General features: G+C 40.9%; 1 protein-coding gene across 14 annotated transcripts in view; it reads left to right on the top strand.

Annotated features, from left to right (window-relative positions):
* ATP2B2 (ATPase plasma membrane Ca2+ transporting 2) overlaps positions 1–15,058 on the top strand; it is a 407,966-nt gene that overhangs the window by 363,583 nt on the left and 29,325 nt on the right. For all 14 annotated transcript variants that reach the window (XM_063164432.1, XM_063164430.1, XM_063164426.1 and 11 more), the window contains 3 exons: positions 4,679–4,785; positions 5,439–5,630; positions 14,086–14,299. In XM_063164432.1, the coding sequence (XP_063020502.1) occupies positions 4,679–4,785; positions 5,439–5,630; positions 14,086–14,299 (513 nt within the window). The remainder of the gene's footprint in view (positions 1–4,678; positions 4,786–5,438; positions 5,631–14,085; positions 14,300–15,058) is intronic.

The following is a 15,058-nucleotide window of genomic DNA, read 5'->3' as shown; positions in this document are numbered from 1 at the left end:
ATTGAAATCAATAGAGAGCTGCAGAAAAAAGGAACAGCAAATTGTTGATGGTTTGTAGCATAAGCACTTGGACTGCCCAAAAGATATTTACTCCTACTGAATGCCACGTGCAAGTACCACAATTAATGTTTCAAAGATGTGACAAGGTCGAGAGAGTAATTAAGTGTCTTAACAAAGTTCAAGAATGAGTCTGTGGAAATCATGATGGAATTTTTTGGCTGGTAATACTCCAAGGGCCATTAAAAGTTACAAGAAACTATTTAAATGTTCACTAGTTTTGGGCCTCTTATTAAAATGTTATGTTTTTTCTCAGACACTTGAGGGATCGAGAGGATTTTCTCCCCTTTGATGTACTCTGTCTGCTCTAGGCTAAAAACACACATCAGAAAATAAACTTTTTTTATATTTAATTTTTAATGACATACAGCTGCTGGAGGGAATCTTTTTTCCCCTTAACATAGCACAATCCCACCCAGCAAAGGATCATTTTTATTTTTCACTTTTGTTTTCAGTGCTGCTCAGGGACCAGAGAAAGGCATGGTTCAGCATTTCAGCCTGGGCAGACACTTGCAGTCAAACATTTATGGCTTTGAAGTAGAGGTAGATTGGAAAAACACCCATCAGAATGGTTTATCCTCACAAAGCCCTTCAGTGAAACCAAAATCTCAGTCCCACTGAAATACAATTTGGGATGGGTTTTAAGACACCTTTTCATATTTTAAAAATTTCATGTTTCATATTATTATTTGTCAAATTAAAAATTCCATATTTTTAACTCTATTTCCAAATATAACAAGTAAAATTACATATCGTTTATACTGATGTAAGGTTACAGTGCTATTGCTGAAATATTTCAAAATTGTCAGTTTATCTTTTGAAAACACTGCAGGAAACAATTGTTTAACACTGATGGGAAATATCATCAGAAGAAAAGATCAAAGAAATAGTCAGTTAACCAATTAAACAAGTGGTACCTTCCAAAGTATTTAAATTAGACTGGAATTTTTTTTTTTTTTTTGTGATATTAAAAACAGCTATTCTCATGCAGGGCTAATTTTTTATCAAACAGAAAGGGAACTTTAAGAAAAAAAGATTTTTAGTAATTACCCTTAATTACTCAAATATTTAAACTATAATTTCATGGCATGGTAGTATGTTCATAACCTCATTAATGTGGAAAGCTGTGAGATGGGTACAATAATCAAAATAAAGAAAATGGTATTAATTGATATCCTGAACTTTGTGGAGGAATTTTCAGTTAATTCCCAATGCTGTCTGTAATGTCATATAGAATATTTTTATATAAAAACCTTTAAACTTCTATCCAGGCAGGTACCCAAGCATGTAACTGAAATAGATTTGAGCTTTCTCCTTCAGACAGATTTTGCAAATTCTTGTTACGTTAACAGGGAGCTTCCAGAAGTTTGAAAATATTAAAAACTAACCTGAAGAGGACGTGTTTATGAAAATACATGGCTGTACCTCTGTTTAGCTTGTCAAAGAAACGCAAATCTGTGTGATCCTGAGGGAGGATCAGCTTTCCTGCCTTTCTAACCCTGAACTGGGCTTCAGCTCTGAAATCCTCAGCTGCAGCTGAATTTTCCTGCCTGTTTTAAGCAGTTGAGACAGAAAGAAATCTCTAAAACAGGATTTTTTTTTTCTCCCAGGAGATGTAACTCTAAGGGTGACGAGCAAGGATTGTTTAAATAGAGCAGCACTTGTCCTGTGACAAAGGGAGAGCCTGTCTGTGATGGGTCTGAGCTGAGCCATGGGTGCAGAAGAGACATTGTTCTTTGAAATTCCCTGAGTTATTATCCTGAGTGGATTTGATTTAATGCTTGCTTAGTGTTAGATGGGAGGAAGGTGGGAGATGTAGGATATATTTCAGTTTTGTATCTTGTATTTTGTGCTTTTTACGGCAGGCTTAGGCATTTAGATCCCTTCTTGACAGCTCTGCATGATTGTTTTAAATCTGATCTTTGCCCTCATCTGACACAAGCTGCTTGCTCGGAGAAACTTGTGTCTTATGCAAGCCACAGGACAAATTCCTGTCCAAATTTCCTGCCCAAATTCCTGCCACATCAGCGGGATCCCTGTGTGGAGCACACTGTCATGTTCTGCTCGAGGTGTGCTCCTGGGGCTGTTGAATGAAATTCTTTCTGACAGGAGAAAGTCATGGCCAAACAGCTCAACAGAGGGAAGAGGCCAGTGAAAGAGCAAAGGCTGTTTTGGCAGGAAGCTTTGCTGAGAGTGGAAGAATTCCCTGTGAAAACCTGCTTTTATTAAAATTCTGTATGTAAGCATTCAGCTGGAGTAAAGCTGTATAGTTGGAAAAAATTTCCTGGTTGTTAGACATGATTGATTATTACTGGAGCTTCTTTTCAGCCACTTGGACTGAGTGCAAAGGCCAGGGAATGTTCTCTTTACTGGCAGCCTGTCAGCTCATGCCCTCAGTCACATTTTTCCCTGATCACATCAGAGATTAATCCCCACAGCTCAGAGGGAGAGCCCTTCCTGGGCATCCTTCTTCTCTTTGCTCTCCTCACACTGTGAATTTTATCTGTGCACATTTCTCAGTACTGAAGAGAATTCTTCAGGTGAAACCTTATCACAGCCATTGACAGAATATTAAAACCAAAACTTAATGTGTTTGGAGGGAGGCATGTGCTGGGAAGAAGGCAAACATTCAGCAATGGGAGGAGGAAGAGATTAAAAAGAGGAGGCAGAAGTCAGGGAGTGTTGGCAGAGCTGTGATAAATCCTCTGAATCCCAAATAATCGTGGCTGCTCCATTTTAGAAATTTGTCTGATGTACAGATGGTTGTTTTGCAAAGTCCTTCTCTCCTCCATGGGTAGCACTGAAATCCATCCCCAGAATTCCACATCTTTCCTGTGGGCACTGTGGGGAAGGTCTGGGGCTCAGGTGCTGATGGCACCTGAGACCTTTTCACGTCTGGATTTCCATGGCTGCATTCAGCTCTGTGCTCTGGGCTCATCCTGGCTGCACAGTTTGGATTTTGGGATAAAAATGTCTCCTAAACCTTGTGAATGAGTTGGCAGCACCCAGGAGTTGGCTGATGGAGGGCAGTTGGTGGCACAGTCATCAGCACAGTCACTATTTATATCCATTTATCTCTATTAGGAGATCATTTGTTTGAGCCTCTTCAACTTGATTTGGGTTGTGCTCCCACTTGGAGCCCAGTTGTGAGCAGATACTATCGACCTCTTTGGAGCAGTTAATACCTTAATGAGCCAGAGATTTTAATGACTTTTTTTTTTTTTTCAGAAGCTTAAACTATTAATTTAACATCAAAGGATGTGTTAATAACAAGACAAAGTAAATGCTTTTAACAGTAGTGACAGATGATGTTCCTGTTTATTTAGTAATACCAAAGGCAAATCACCCCAACAAACTGAAGGCTCTAATTGTGAGATCTTATCAGAGTAATTGCCATTTTTCTGAAATCATACTACCAGTGGAAAGTGAATAGGGCTTTTTTTTCTCATTTTCATAACTCTGAAAAATACAGGGCACTAACTGCTTGCACAGAGCACTGCAATCTTCTGGTGCCTGATAAGCCTGAACCTTGCCAAGAGGCAGCTATTGCTCTGTAATCTGCAATTTCCTATTTCTCCTTGGTTATCTGATAGGGAAGGGAATTTTTTTTCAGAGCAGAGTGAAAGCTTTTCACACTGGGTAGGTTTGGATAATTGTTTTTGAAGGTAATGACTTTGTGCAAAATGTGTTAGCAAAAGGAATTCTGTCATTTTCCTCCCCTGAGTTATCAATATGGAAAGGTGTTCTTGTATCCTACACAACAATCTTGTGTTCTGGACTTGTGCTCAAATGGACCCTGACATGGAAATAGAAACAAGAATCGTGAATTATCTTCTTCCTATAAAAACCTGGGCTGCTTCTGTAACCTCTGAAAAATTCTTCATTATTTTCCTGACTTTCATGATCTGCATAAGTGGAAAATAATTCCCTGCAGCCTTGTTGTGTGAAAAACTTGATTCACCAAGTGAAAAGTGGTTTTTATTTCTCTCAAATGAACTCAAAATGAAAGTAAAAATTATTTTACTCTATCTATTTATTAAAATGCTTGGTTCCACAATTTAAAGAATTAGTTGTATCTCCTTAATCATTGTTTGGCAAAATTGAACATGGCTGCTAAAATTCTCCAGCTACATAAAATTCATCAATGGCTTTTGTTATCTCTAGGTTAAGAAGACCTCTTAGTAGAGCTGATATTACAGCTGGGTCCCAGTTTAGGAGAGCCCTAAACATGAACTTAAGGTTTTGGCAAATCCTTTCCATCGATGTTTGATCAGTGCTGGGCTGTGACACAAAACTTTAAATAGCAGGAATCTGCCAGAAGGACATAATGAGCTGCTCTCATTGCCTTTGAAGCCTGAGCAGGTTGTGTTGATGTGTTGATGATACAGGATCAGAACTTTCCATGTAAATCCTAATGGGGATGTTTAGTAGTGGATGGTGGTGATGCTACAGCTTTCATCATTATTTTCCTTAAAGATCTGCTTTTTTAATCTCTGTAAAACTGTGTGGTGTTATCCAATCTGTATTATACAGACCCTGCATTTTTACAGGGATGTTTTATCTTGCTAATTATTGCCCATAAATGTCTGTAAACACACGCCCATACATACATTTTTTGCAGGTATTATTGACAGCACACAGGTGGAACAGAGGCAGGTGGTAGCTGTGACTGGGGATGGAACCAACGATGGACCAGCACTTAAAAAAGCTGATGTTGGCTTTGCAATGGTATAATCTTGATGTTTGTGCCATTATGAATTTGCTGTAAGGGCTTTTCCATTAATTGAATGTGAAGTTGCTTAGTTATAAGCACTATAAGTTATATAAGCTGCAAGTAATAACTTGTCAGTGAAGGAATATATTGGTGGGAATGAGTTATGTTGACTCAGAATCCTTTAATTCACTTGGATTCACTGGCATTGTTTTGATACTTCTTCAGGATTTTGTCTAATTAATTATTGGCTTTATGCAGAATCCTGTGCCCATACAGAAAAAAGAACTTTTTCTTCACAATACTGGAGCTCTCTTTTGCTGTGGTAAAATCCACCATAATTGGAAAGGTGTCCTCCATGTGTACTCTGACTGTGTATAAAGACACATAATTCTCATTTTTGTTACCAATTCTGTTCATGGATAACAAAAAACCATCATCAATGACAAAAATACCTCAGATAATCAGCAGTCTTTAAGCTGATAAAACACTCAGAGCCATCACCACATGAATTCTCTGCTCTCTGTCAATTCCCTTTTTGCGGCCTAACTCAACACATCAAAACCAGGCCGAATTAACGAAATTCCAGGAAATATAAAAACCTGTGGGCTTTGACTATGGAGATTTGTGCTGTCCAGCAGGGAATCTCATTCCCAACCCCTCTCCCCAGGGCATCGCAGGCACGGACGTGGCCAAGGAGGCCTCAGACATCATCCTGACAGACGACAACTTCAGCAGCATCGTCAAGGCCGTCATGTGGGGCCGCAACGTCTACGACAGCATCTCCAAGTTCCTGCAGTTCCAGCTCACCGTCAACATCGTGGCCGTCATCGTGGCCTTCACTGGAGCCTGCATCACCCAGGTGAGCAAATCCTGCTGGGATCCTGCTGAAATCTTGCTGAAATCCTGCTGCGATCCCGTCGCAATCCCACCGCGATCCGCGCTTCCAGTGGATGGGGCCTTGCATTTGATTCCTGCTTGGTACACAGCACTTGATGCCTTTTCCTTGGTGCTAAAATTAAGAGCTAGGCATGGTTAAGGGTTAAAGGGGTTTTATCTTGGCATTTAGTAAGGATTTTTGTGATATAACACTTCACTAAGGTGGAGCATGCTGAAATGCGTACGCACATGTGCGATTTTATACACCTTGTATATATAACAAAAATGCCCCAATGAGATGTTTGAATGAATAGTGTGATATCTTTTTATCTTGAAGTATTTTTCCCTGAATGAGCTTAATCTTAGTTTACGGGATGTATTTGAGAAGAGACCTTGGTTTCTCAAGATAGCGTAGGGCTTTCTGGCCTCTATCTGTGAGGCCTGTAGGATGTTTGGCTTTCTGGCCCAATAGAATACCAGGACTATGCTAAGTTATCAGACTGGAGGAATTACAGGTACTATGAGGATGCCTTTTCCTTGGTCCTAAAATGAAGAACTAGGCATGGTTAAGAGTTAAAGGGTTTTTACCTTGGTATTTAATAAGCATTTTTGTGGTGTAACACCTCATCATGGTGGGGGACACTGAAATGGGTGCACACGATAGATTGTGTGTGCAATTTTATAGACCTTGCAAATTAGCATATCTAACAAAGAGATGAGATGTTTGAATAAATAGTGTGGTATCTTTTTATCTTGAAGTATTTTTCCCTGAATGAGCTTAATCTTAGTTTACAGGATGTATTTGAGAGGAGACCTTGGTTTCTCAAGATAGCGTAGGGCTTTCTGGCCTCTGTCTGTGAGGCCTGTAGGATGTTTGGCTTTCTGGCATAATAGAATATCAGGACTATGCTAAGTTATCAGACTTGAGGAATTATAAGTATGCATGCTAAGGGCACTGAGAATACATAAAAGATATAAAAAAGAAAAGACAATAAATTGTTGTGGCATCAAAACCTTTGGAAATTCTCCTGAGCATTCCAAGAATCAGGCTGCTGAGGGTTAAAGAGCTGCTGACGTCAGGCTGGATTAATTCCTTTTTTTTCCCAAAGGAACTCACTTTTAGGAGCTTTTGTGCCTCCCTCAATGTTGCCATCCCTGAGCCTGTGGTCGTCAAACTGAAAACACCATGGTTTGGGAAAGGAGCAGGTTATATGAATGTTTTTCTCTCGGAATACCTCACCAATGAATACATATTTTTAAATGCATTGTGGAATGAGGTTATTTTCAAGACAGCAGTGCTGACCCATGGAAGTAACCTCAATCTTTTTGACTGATAAAATTATTTTGTTGCTTTCAGGCAGTTATTTTTAATTCCAGATGCAGATGACAAACCAATTAAATGACACATAGAGTTGGACTTAGACCTCTCTTTCTTGCACTCCATTAATCCTTCATTGCAATCCTGGTGCAAATGCAACTTATCCAGGTCATTTGCAAGAAGCATATCTCAAAGCAAGCATCTTTTTTTCTCAAATTGTAAGTTTTTGGGCAAAAGGAAAAAATTGCACTTTTTTTTTCCCTCTAGAGAGTAAACAGGATATATGCAGCACAGTGTAAGGTTTCTGTTTAAATGAGAAAATAACAAAATGTGGTTTTTAGTGCTATCAGTCCCTAAAATAATGTATATTTTAGATGCTGCAGACAGGTGCTGTCACAAAGTGCCTCCCTGGATTGGGATGCACTGTGAGAAAGCTGATGCTTCCCTCCTGGTGCATCACCCAGATGCCCATACCTGTTTCAGCAGGTACATTTCAGCCCAGGCACACCTGAGCAAAGCAATGAATAAATCATCATCTCTGCTCCAGGCTAAACTTACATTGGAATCATGGAATTGATCCTTGCAACCAGAAACCCAGGTACCTTAACAAACCCATGAGGTCAAACTTCTCCTGTGCCCTGGCTGACATTCAGAGGCCTTGGAGGTCCCTTCTTGTCACCACTGAGCCTCTGCTGAGGGACAAAATTTGTGGTGTTGCAGCAAAGTAGGATGCATTTCCCTTTGGAAATATTTCCCAGCATGTTGAGGAAATGCCCAGCTGTGAAATGATTGTGGCTGGTAACACAGGAATGAGGACGGAAAATCTGGGAGGTTTTTACACGTGGTACAAACCCAGCCAGAACAAGGTGCTGACAGCAGCACCATCGCTGGAACTGATTTTATTGACAATCAGTGTCTGACTAGAAACATCTGTTTAAGGTGAAATTTCTTGATCAACGCTCAGCAATTCTTCAATTTTTTGTGGAAGCACAAAGGCAAACTCATTCTATTTGTTAACCAAATAATTTTTTATCCCTGAGGAGGTTAAACGTTGCTAGATCAGTGCAAGGACCATTTTAAACCAACTTAAGTGGATGTGAAGTGCATGATCAGTACAAGCATAACCCCCTTTTTAATTTCTGGAGCTTTCTTCATCCTTTGAATCATTCCTTTGGCTTCTAGAAGGATTTGTATCAGGCCCAGTGCATTTCTCTTGCCCCTGAGGTCTGTGAGACCATCCCTGGGCGTGTTGTCCCTGCTCACAGCTTTTAGTGGACACCTGGAACTCCTGGGTTGCTTTGCAGACTCTCGTGCAATTCCTTAATTTGGCAGTAAAGGTGCAAACCCAAGGGAAAGGTGTGGGGGAAGCTGAGGTGGAGATGGAAGCAGAAAGGCAGCAGGTCTGTCCTTTGCCACTGTTTACACTCAGTGTGAATAATCTCCAGCTGCTCCCGGTTCTGTCTCATTCAAGAAGGATTTTGCCTCACAAATGCACATTATTGTGTTCGGCTTTGACTCCAGCCAGCCAAAGGACATTCTGTTTGGCTTGAAAGCTTTGCTAAAAATTGCACTTGGGAACATGCTGTACCCTCTGGTTGCTATGAAAATAGCTCCAGCACAAAGTGCAGGACTCTCCCAAAAAAATCCTGCTACAACAGTCTAGGAGCACACATGTACATCCAAGTCTGCAGAACTGTGCACAGGTCTGAATGAAAGATTTTGACTGAAATGTTTCAATCCTTAACAAAAAAGCAAGCAAACAAACAGAGCTTAAATCTGTCTTTTCCAAAAGGCAGCACAACTTCCTGTGGCCTTCAAAATGAACACAAAGAAAATCTTCACTGGACTGAGTTTTCCTTTGATTTAGGTGGTCAGTTTGTCTTTCTCTGACACACAGAATATAATTTCAGTCCATCATTAGGATTCAGGTTAATGAACATTACACAGGCTGTTCTTTTGGTGACATTTCATATCTAGAATGAGAAAAATTCTCTGTAGGTAATAACATTTATTCTGTTCTTCCTCATGCCACCTCTCAAGCAATCTGTTCTGCAGTTTGGGACCAGCACACTCACCTACTCTTTTTGGTTTGTGCCTAAAGGAAGTACAGAGATAATAAAATCTTTGCTTGGACTAATCTTTTTTTAATACTTGGCTTGTGCTTTGCAGCATAATGGGCTTAATTTTATTCAGTCTTGATCCTGCACTTGCTCTGATGTACATGTAAATATGAGGATGTGGTCATCTCCCTGCAGAACTCCAAGTGAAAGCACTGCAATTCTGCATTAATGAATTAATTAATGGCTGTGTGAGTGTGGTGGGAGTGCAGCCAGCCCTCCAAGGGGTACCCAGAGAGTGCATTGCCCACGCAGGAGATGATTTGTTTGGTCCAGGGCACCTTGGGAAGCCCGTGGAGAGGCTTAAGAAAAACATTAGGCAGAACCTGGGACCATTAGTGGCCATTTTAATAATCTGCTGCTTTTTTCCTCAAGTAGATTAATGAAATGAAGGTCCTTGCCAATTCCACTTCAGGGAACTGCTGTTTAGTTCAATACTGTTAATTTTAAGCAAGTATAATTTTATTTTTCACTACCCAATGCCTGCTTCACGAAGATGCTGCTGTTAGAGAATATCTGCCATACCTGAGATTTCTCTTTCGTTCTGGTTTGCTGTTCCAGTGGATAGTGATGTGTACAAAATGTCTTTGTACTGCTCCAGCGCCAGATAAAGCTTATGCAGGACAAACAGTGGGCTGTCAAAGAATTCATTACGCACAGGACCAATGCAAATGGTAGTTTCTCTTGTCTCCCCTGGCTCCCAGCATGAAGTCATGTTAAGGTGACAGCAACCATATTCTGAGCAGCATAAGAATTACAGATCCAGTGTCACCTGCTGACAAGCCTAGCACAGCTGCTGCCACAACCACCCCTCCAAGAGATCTCACTTACATGGGGCCCTGTTTCAGTTTACAGCAGCTCAATCTGTAAGCCACAAGATCTGAATTTTCAGCTAATAATGAACTTCTGTGTTGTGAGGCTGTAATTATGTAAGGGGCTCTGAGATCTGGGTCACCCAGGAAAGCAGAGCTTGGAGAAGTCCCTGGTGGGAAGGTGACTCAGGAGCCTCTGTCTGTGGTGCAGGGGTGGTTTTAGCTCTGTCTGTGTGTGCACAGACCCCAGAGGAGTTCACACCTCGGCTTGCTCCCTGAGAGGTTTGTGTGGCTCCTTCACCTTATTTTTAATTAATCCAACTCAGTTCCCTCTTGCTGCCTTCCCTGTGGTGCCCATTGCACACTTTTAGTGTGGTCAGGGTGTGGTGGTCTTGACCAATTTGTGCAGAATTGTTCTTTCTCTTCTGCAGCCACTGCCTCAGCTCAAACCCATTGTTTGTTTTTCCAGCGGATTTATGAGCTACAAACTTTTATATTCTGACTTCATTCTCTGAATAACAGTTTTGCAGAGCCCCTGATTGATGCAGTGAGGGTGGTTCTTTGGAGCTCTGCCTACGATTCTTGTGAGATTTGTGCTTGCAGTGAGTCACTGCTCCACATCTCTGGGTGTCCTGTAGGGCCCTGGATGGGCTCACCCCTCTCCCTGTCCCCAAAAACCACACAGCACCCAGAGGATATCAGCTCATTACATTTGGAGCTGTCCACAGTGATCTGGCGATGAACAAAATGAAGATTTTAAAATGCAGCTCAGTCAAATGGAAACATTTTTTTTTACTGGAGCCGTGAAACAAGAGGGTTTATCTCCGTGCCAGGTTCGGTCTGTGGCTCCAACTGTTGAGGCAATTGTAACTCTTCAAAAGACTTGCACTGAAAAAAGGGAAGACAAAGGCTGTGTTTTAACATTTTACATTCAAATTATTATTCTTGCACTTTGAGAGAGACTTGGTGTTTTAGCAGACATTAGGAGCTGAAAACAGTGACTCCATAGGACATTATGTTTGGAAAATTAAATGTTAATTAAAAGGCACTGTAGCAATGAACTGCTGCATGAATCACTGATTGTTTTTACAGATCTTGTTCAAAAAAATGAGGATGATCTATACTTACATGCAAAAGGGAGTAATTTATGTGGTTATAATGTTTTACTGCAGAACTGTACTTGGCAAATTCTAAAATAATAGCACAGGCAAACTTGAAAAAGCTGTAATGTAAAATCAAAGTCTGTACTGTTTAGCTTTATTTTGGCAAGGCATGGGGATGGAATTGAGGATGCCACTTCCATACAATTAGCAGACAGTGTGATCTTGCTGCACAGGGACTTTTTTTGCATTAATGTATAGAAAGGTAACCCAGAAATTCTCATTTTTCTGAATACCTGCATGTGTTCTGTGGCAAACAGGAGTAAAAAGGTAAGGGTGAAAATACCTTTTTGTTCCCTTGCAGCTTGTCATCTAAATCAAAAGTAACAAGCTCTAAAATTTGTGAGGCTCTGCATGTCACAAAAGATTTGTAGTTTATTTCCAGCCTTTGGCAATTTGTACTTTTAAGTGTTTCCAAGATGAAGTGTAACATCACTTGATTTAAGGGACATTTTCCTTTTACCTCTAGGCCAAGGCTAACCTATTCCAAGGTCAAGTGAAAGGAATTTGATAAGTGGTGATTTTGGGTGGTTCACATCCCCAAAGTTTTCAGAGAGGGAATGAAGAATTATTGGTTGGTCAGTTAGTGGCTAAAACACAAAGAAAAGAAGGTTGATTTGCATCCCACTTGCATAAGTGACTAAAATCTGCAGTGGAAGCCTAAGCTCCTTAGCTGATATGTATTTCCCTCAGTTTCCACCAACTAATCAGAAATCAGATAGAGTTACAGTGGAAATTTCATTCCACTGCCTGCCCAGACTAATGTGTATTTAATGTTTTGGCTTCAGCCTGGAATGAGCTCTCACACTCCACTGAGCAGTGTAGCACTGCCAATAATAGATAATTATTAGGGGCACCACAGCCACCCAAGGTGATTGGCAGTGTGAAATGGTGAGAACATGTTGTTGCCAAAACTGATGACTGCCAATTACAGTTGTGTGATTTAGAGACTGAAATACCCTGCTTTTCCTCTTCTGCTGGGAATATGGCAGGCTCTGATAGACACCTGAATCTCTGACTCCATCTATTAAATCTAACAGGGAAATTTGGTTTTATTGACAGAGAATTCAGTGTGTGAAGTGGAAATTGAGTTTTTGTAACAGATCAAAGCAGAGGAGCTTGCTCAAACTTATTAATGAGACAGGCAAAAACATGATAAGGAAAATTCTTCAGCAGAAAAGATGTTTTCCTTTTTACCTGTGTCCCTTCGAGGGTCTGTGAGCCCCAGCCACAAACTGCTTTTTACTGCAAGTGCTCTCTTTGTTGGAGCCATTAGTGTTAATAAAATTGAATGAAGCCTCACTTTGGGATGAAGTTTGTCCTGATCACCTTTAGTTTTTTAGCCACCTCTAAAGACAAAGACATTTCCTGTTTCTGCAGCTGCATTTCAAATGAGTGAGCTGAGCTCTCCAGATAAGCTCAGTTAATGCAACCCATAACCAAGAGGTCAAGAATCTATTAATGCTAATTGTCCTCCTTGCTGTCATGAGCCCAACCTGTAAGACTGAGAAAAGGGTGGTTGCTTTTCTCCATCCCTTTTCTCCATCCCTATTATTTTGGGAATAACCCAAAAAATTGGTTTTTGTTTTTTTTCTAAATGAATGAAATGCATCAAAATCTGTGTAAATGTGTTAAAAATGTGTTTTTAAGGGCAAATAATATTTTATCTCAAGGGATAGCTGGAATCTAAACCAGATGCTCAAGAGACCAAAGCACTTACCCTTATTTTCTATCAGTCCTTGGGATACTGAATGCATGTTCTTTTATGGTATTTCATTAAAAATGAACATTTAACCCTTTGAAGAAACGGGCAGAGTTCTCAGGGAGTTTTGTTGGCTTTGCTCTTGTTTGTATCCTGTCCTCTACATTGTTTTGGTTTCATTGCTGCAGCACCATGGTAATGAAGTACATAAAAATAGTGCTGCCTCTCCCAGCTTTCACACAGCAGAGTAACTCAATTTCATGATGAAATTTGTCATGTTGATGCCTTATTACTTTGGTGATTCTTTTTTCCCTCATAAAAATTGTCTGTTTGGAACAGGAAGCAGACCTTGCTAATGCTGCCTGTTTTATACAGTCTAAAGGCACAGGAGTTTGGTTATTTTTTTGGTTTTCCTCCCCTGGCTCCTTGAAACCTTTCTGTCTCCTCACAGCTGCCCCAGAGAGTTACACATCATGACTTCATTAAAGATTGTCCAGCATTCTCCTGAGATCTGTGTTACTTTGCTTTATTTCGTTAATTTTGGGGTTTTTAAACATGACCTACAGTCCTCTGTATTATGACCACAGACTTTATGGGATTGTGTGAGGAAAGAGCTCCTTCTAGTGACTGGAGAGCTGCTTCCAAAACCACAGCCTGCATCAAATACCAGTATTTGGAGTTTTTCATCCCATTTCTATAGTGCCAAATAGGCTTTCCTTTTAGTAAAAAAGAATGGGTTGTCTTGCTTTTGCACATTTGATATAGTTTAATAAGTTTCAGATTTTTTTAAATCACAATATCAGGCTTTTTTTAAAATTATGTCACTACTTTTAATGCTCTTATTTAAGTGTAATGTATCACAATGTCACCTTGTTCCATAAATTTTTAATAATTTCAAGCTGTCTCTGAAAAAACGAAAGACAGGTAGGTTTTAGTATAAAGGAAATGTTACTTTTTAATCTGTTTAATAATATAATGATTCTTCCACGAGAGAAACTTGGAGTCTCTAGTTATATCTAATTTCAGCTGAAAATTCAAGCACGATGCATGAAGGAAAGGAGAGCATTGCAATAGGTGTTAGAAGGAGTTACTGTCATGCTTGGTATGAGTTTTGTGGTTGCAAATGGTGCTGATGAAATGCCTTCAGGGAGATAATTTCTCCCTTCTGCTCGGGTGCTCCTGGTCCTGCAAAAGGAAATACAAAAGGAGAAGGGTCCCAGCAACAGAAGAAGGCTCCTCAGTGCAGGGATTTCTGAGCCCCATGAGAAAAATGAACCCCCAGCCAGGCTTTTCCTGGGAAATACAAACATTTTTGATTTTTCCCCTCAGGACTCTCCCCTGAAGGCCGTGCAGATGCTGTGGGTGAACCTGATCATGGACACGTTTGCCTCTCTGGCGCTGGCCACGGAGCCGCCGACCGAGGCGCTGCTGCTGCGCAAACCCTACGGCCGCAACAAGCCGCTCATCTCCCGCACCATGATGAAAAACATCCTGGGCCACGCCGTCTACCAGCTCACCCTCATCTTCACCCTGCTCTTTGTCGGTGAGGAGCTCGCCCACGCTCGGTGCTCAGCTCACGAGCGGCTGGGTTGGATGGCTGAAGTGTCAAAATGCTTTAAATGTAATGAATTTATGTGCGCTTATTGCCTGCCTTCGTGATCCTTAAACTTCATTTTGGATATCAGGAAAAAGTTCTTCACAGAAAGAGCGATAAAGTACTGGAATGGCTTGCCCAGGGAGGTGGTGGAGTCACCATCCCTGGATGTGTTTAAAAAAGCCTGGATGTGGCACTGGTTGCCATGGTTTAATTGAGGTGTTAGGCCCTGTTCCATGGTTGCCATAGTTTATTTGAGGTTTTAGGGCCTGCTCCATGTGTGCCATGGTTTAACTGAGGTGTTAGGGCCTGCTACATGGGTGCCATGGTTTATTTGAGTTATTAGGGCCTGTTCCATGTGTGCCATGGTATAATTGAGGTGTTAGTGCCTGTTCCATGGGTGCCATGGTTTAGCTGAGGTATTAGGGCCTGTTCCATGTGTGCCATGGTTTAATTGAGGTGTTAGGACCTGTTCCTTGTGTGCCATGGTTTATTTGAGGTATTAGGGCCTGTTCCATGTGTGCCATGGTTTAATTGAGGTGTTAGGGCCTGTTCCATGGGTGTCATGGTTTATTTGAGGTTTTAGGGCCTGCTCCATGTGTGCCATGGTTTAGCTGAGGTTTTAGGGCCTGTTCCATGGGTGCCATGGTTTAGCTGAGGTATTAGGGCCTGTTCCATGTGTGCCATGGTTTAATTGAGGTTTTAGGA

The sequence above is a fragment of the Melospiza melodia genome, chromosome 10 (genome assembly GCF_035770615.1).
Source record: "Melospiza melodia melodia isolate bMelMel2 chromosome 10, bMelMel2.pri, whole genome shotgun sequence".
Taxonomy (NCBI): Eukaryota; Metazoa; Chordata; class Aves; order Passeriformes; family Passerellidae; genus Melospiza; species Melospiza melodia.
The sequence above is the reverse complement of the archived record's forward strand: the minus strand, read 5'-3'. Positions and strand labels throughout refer to the sequence as shown.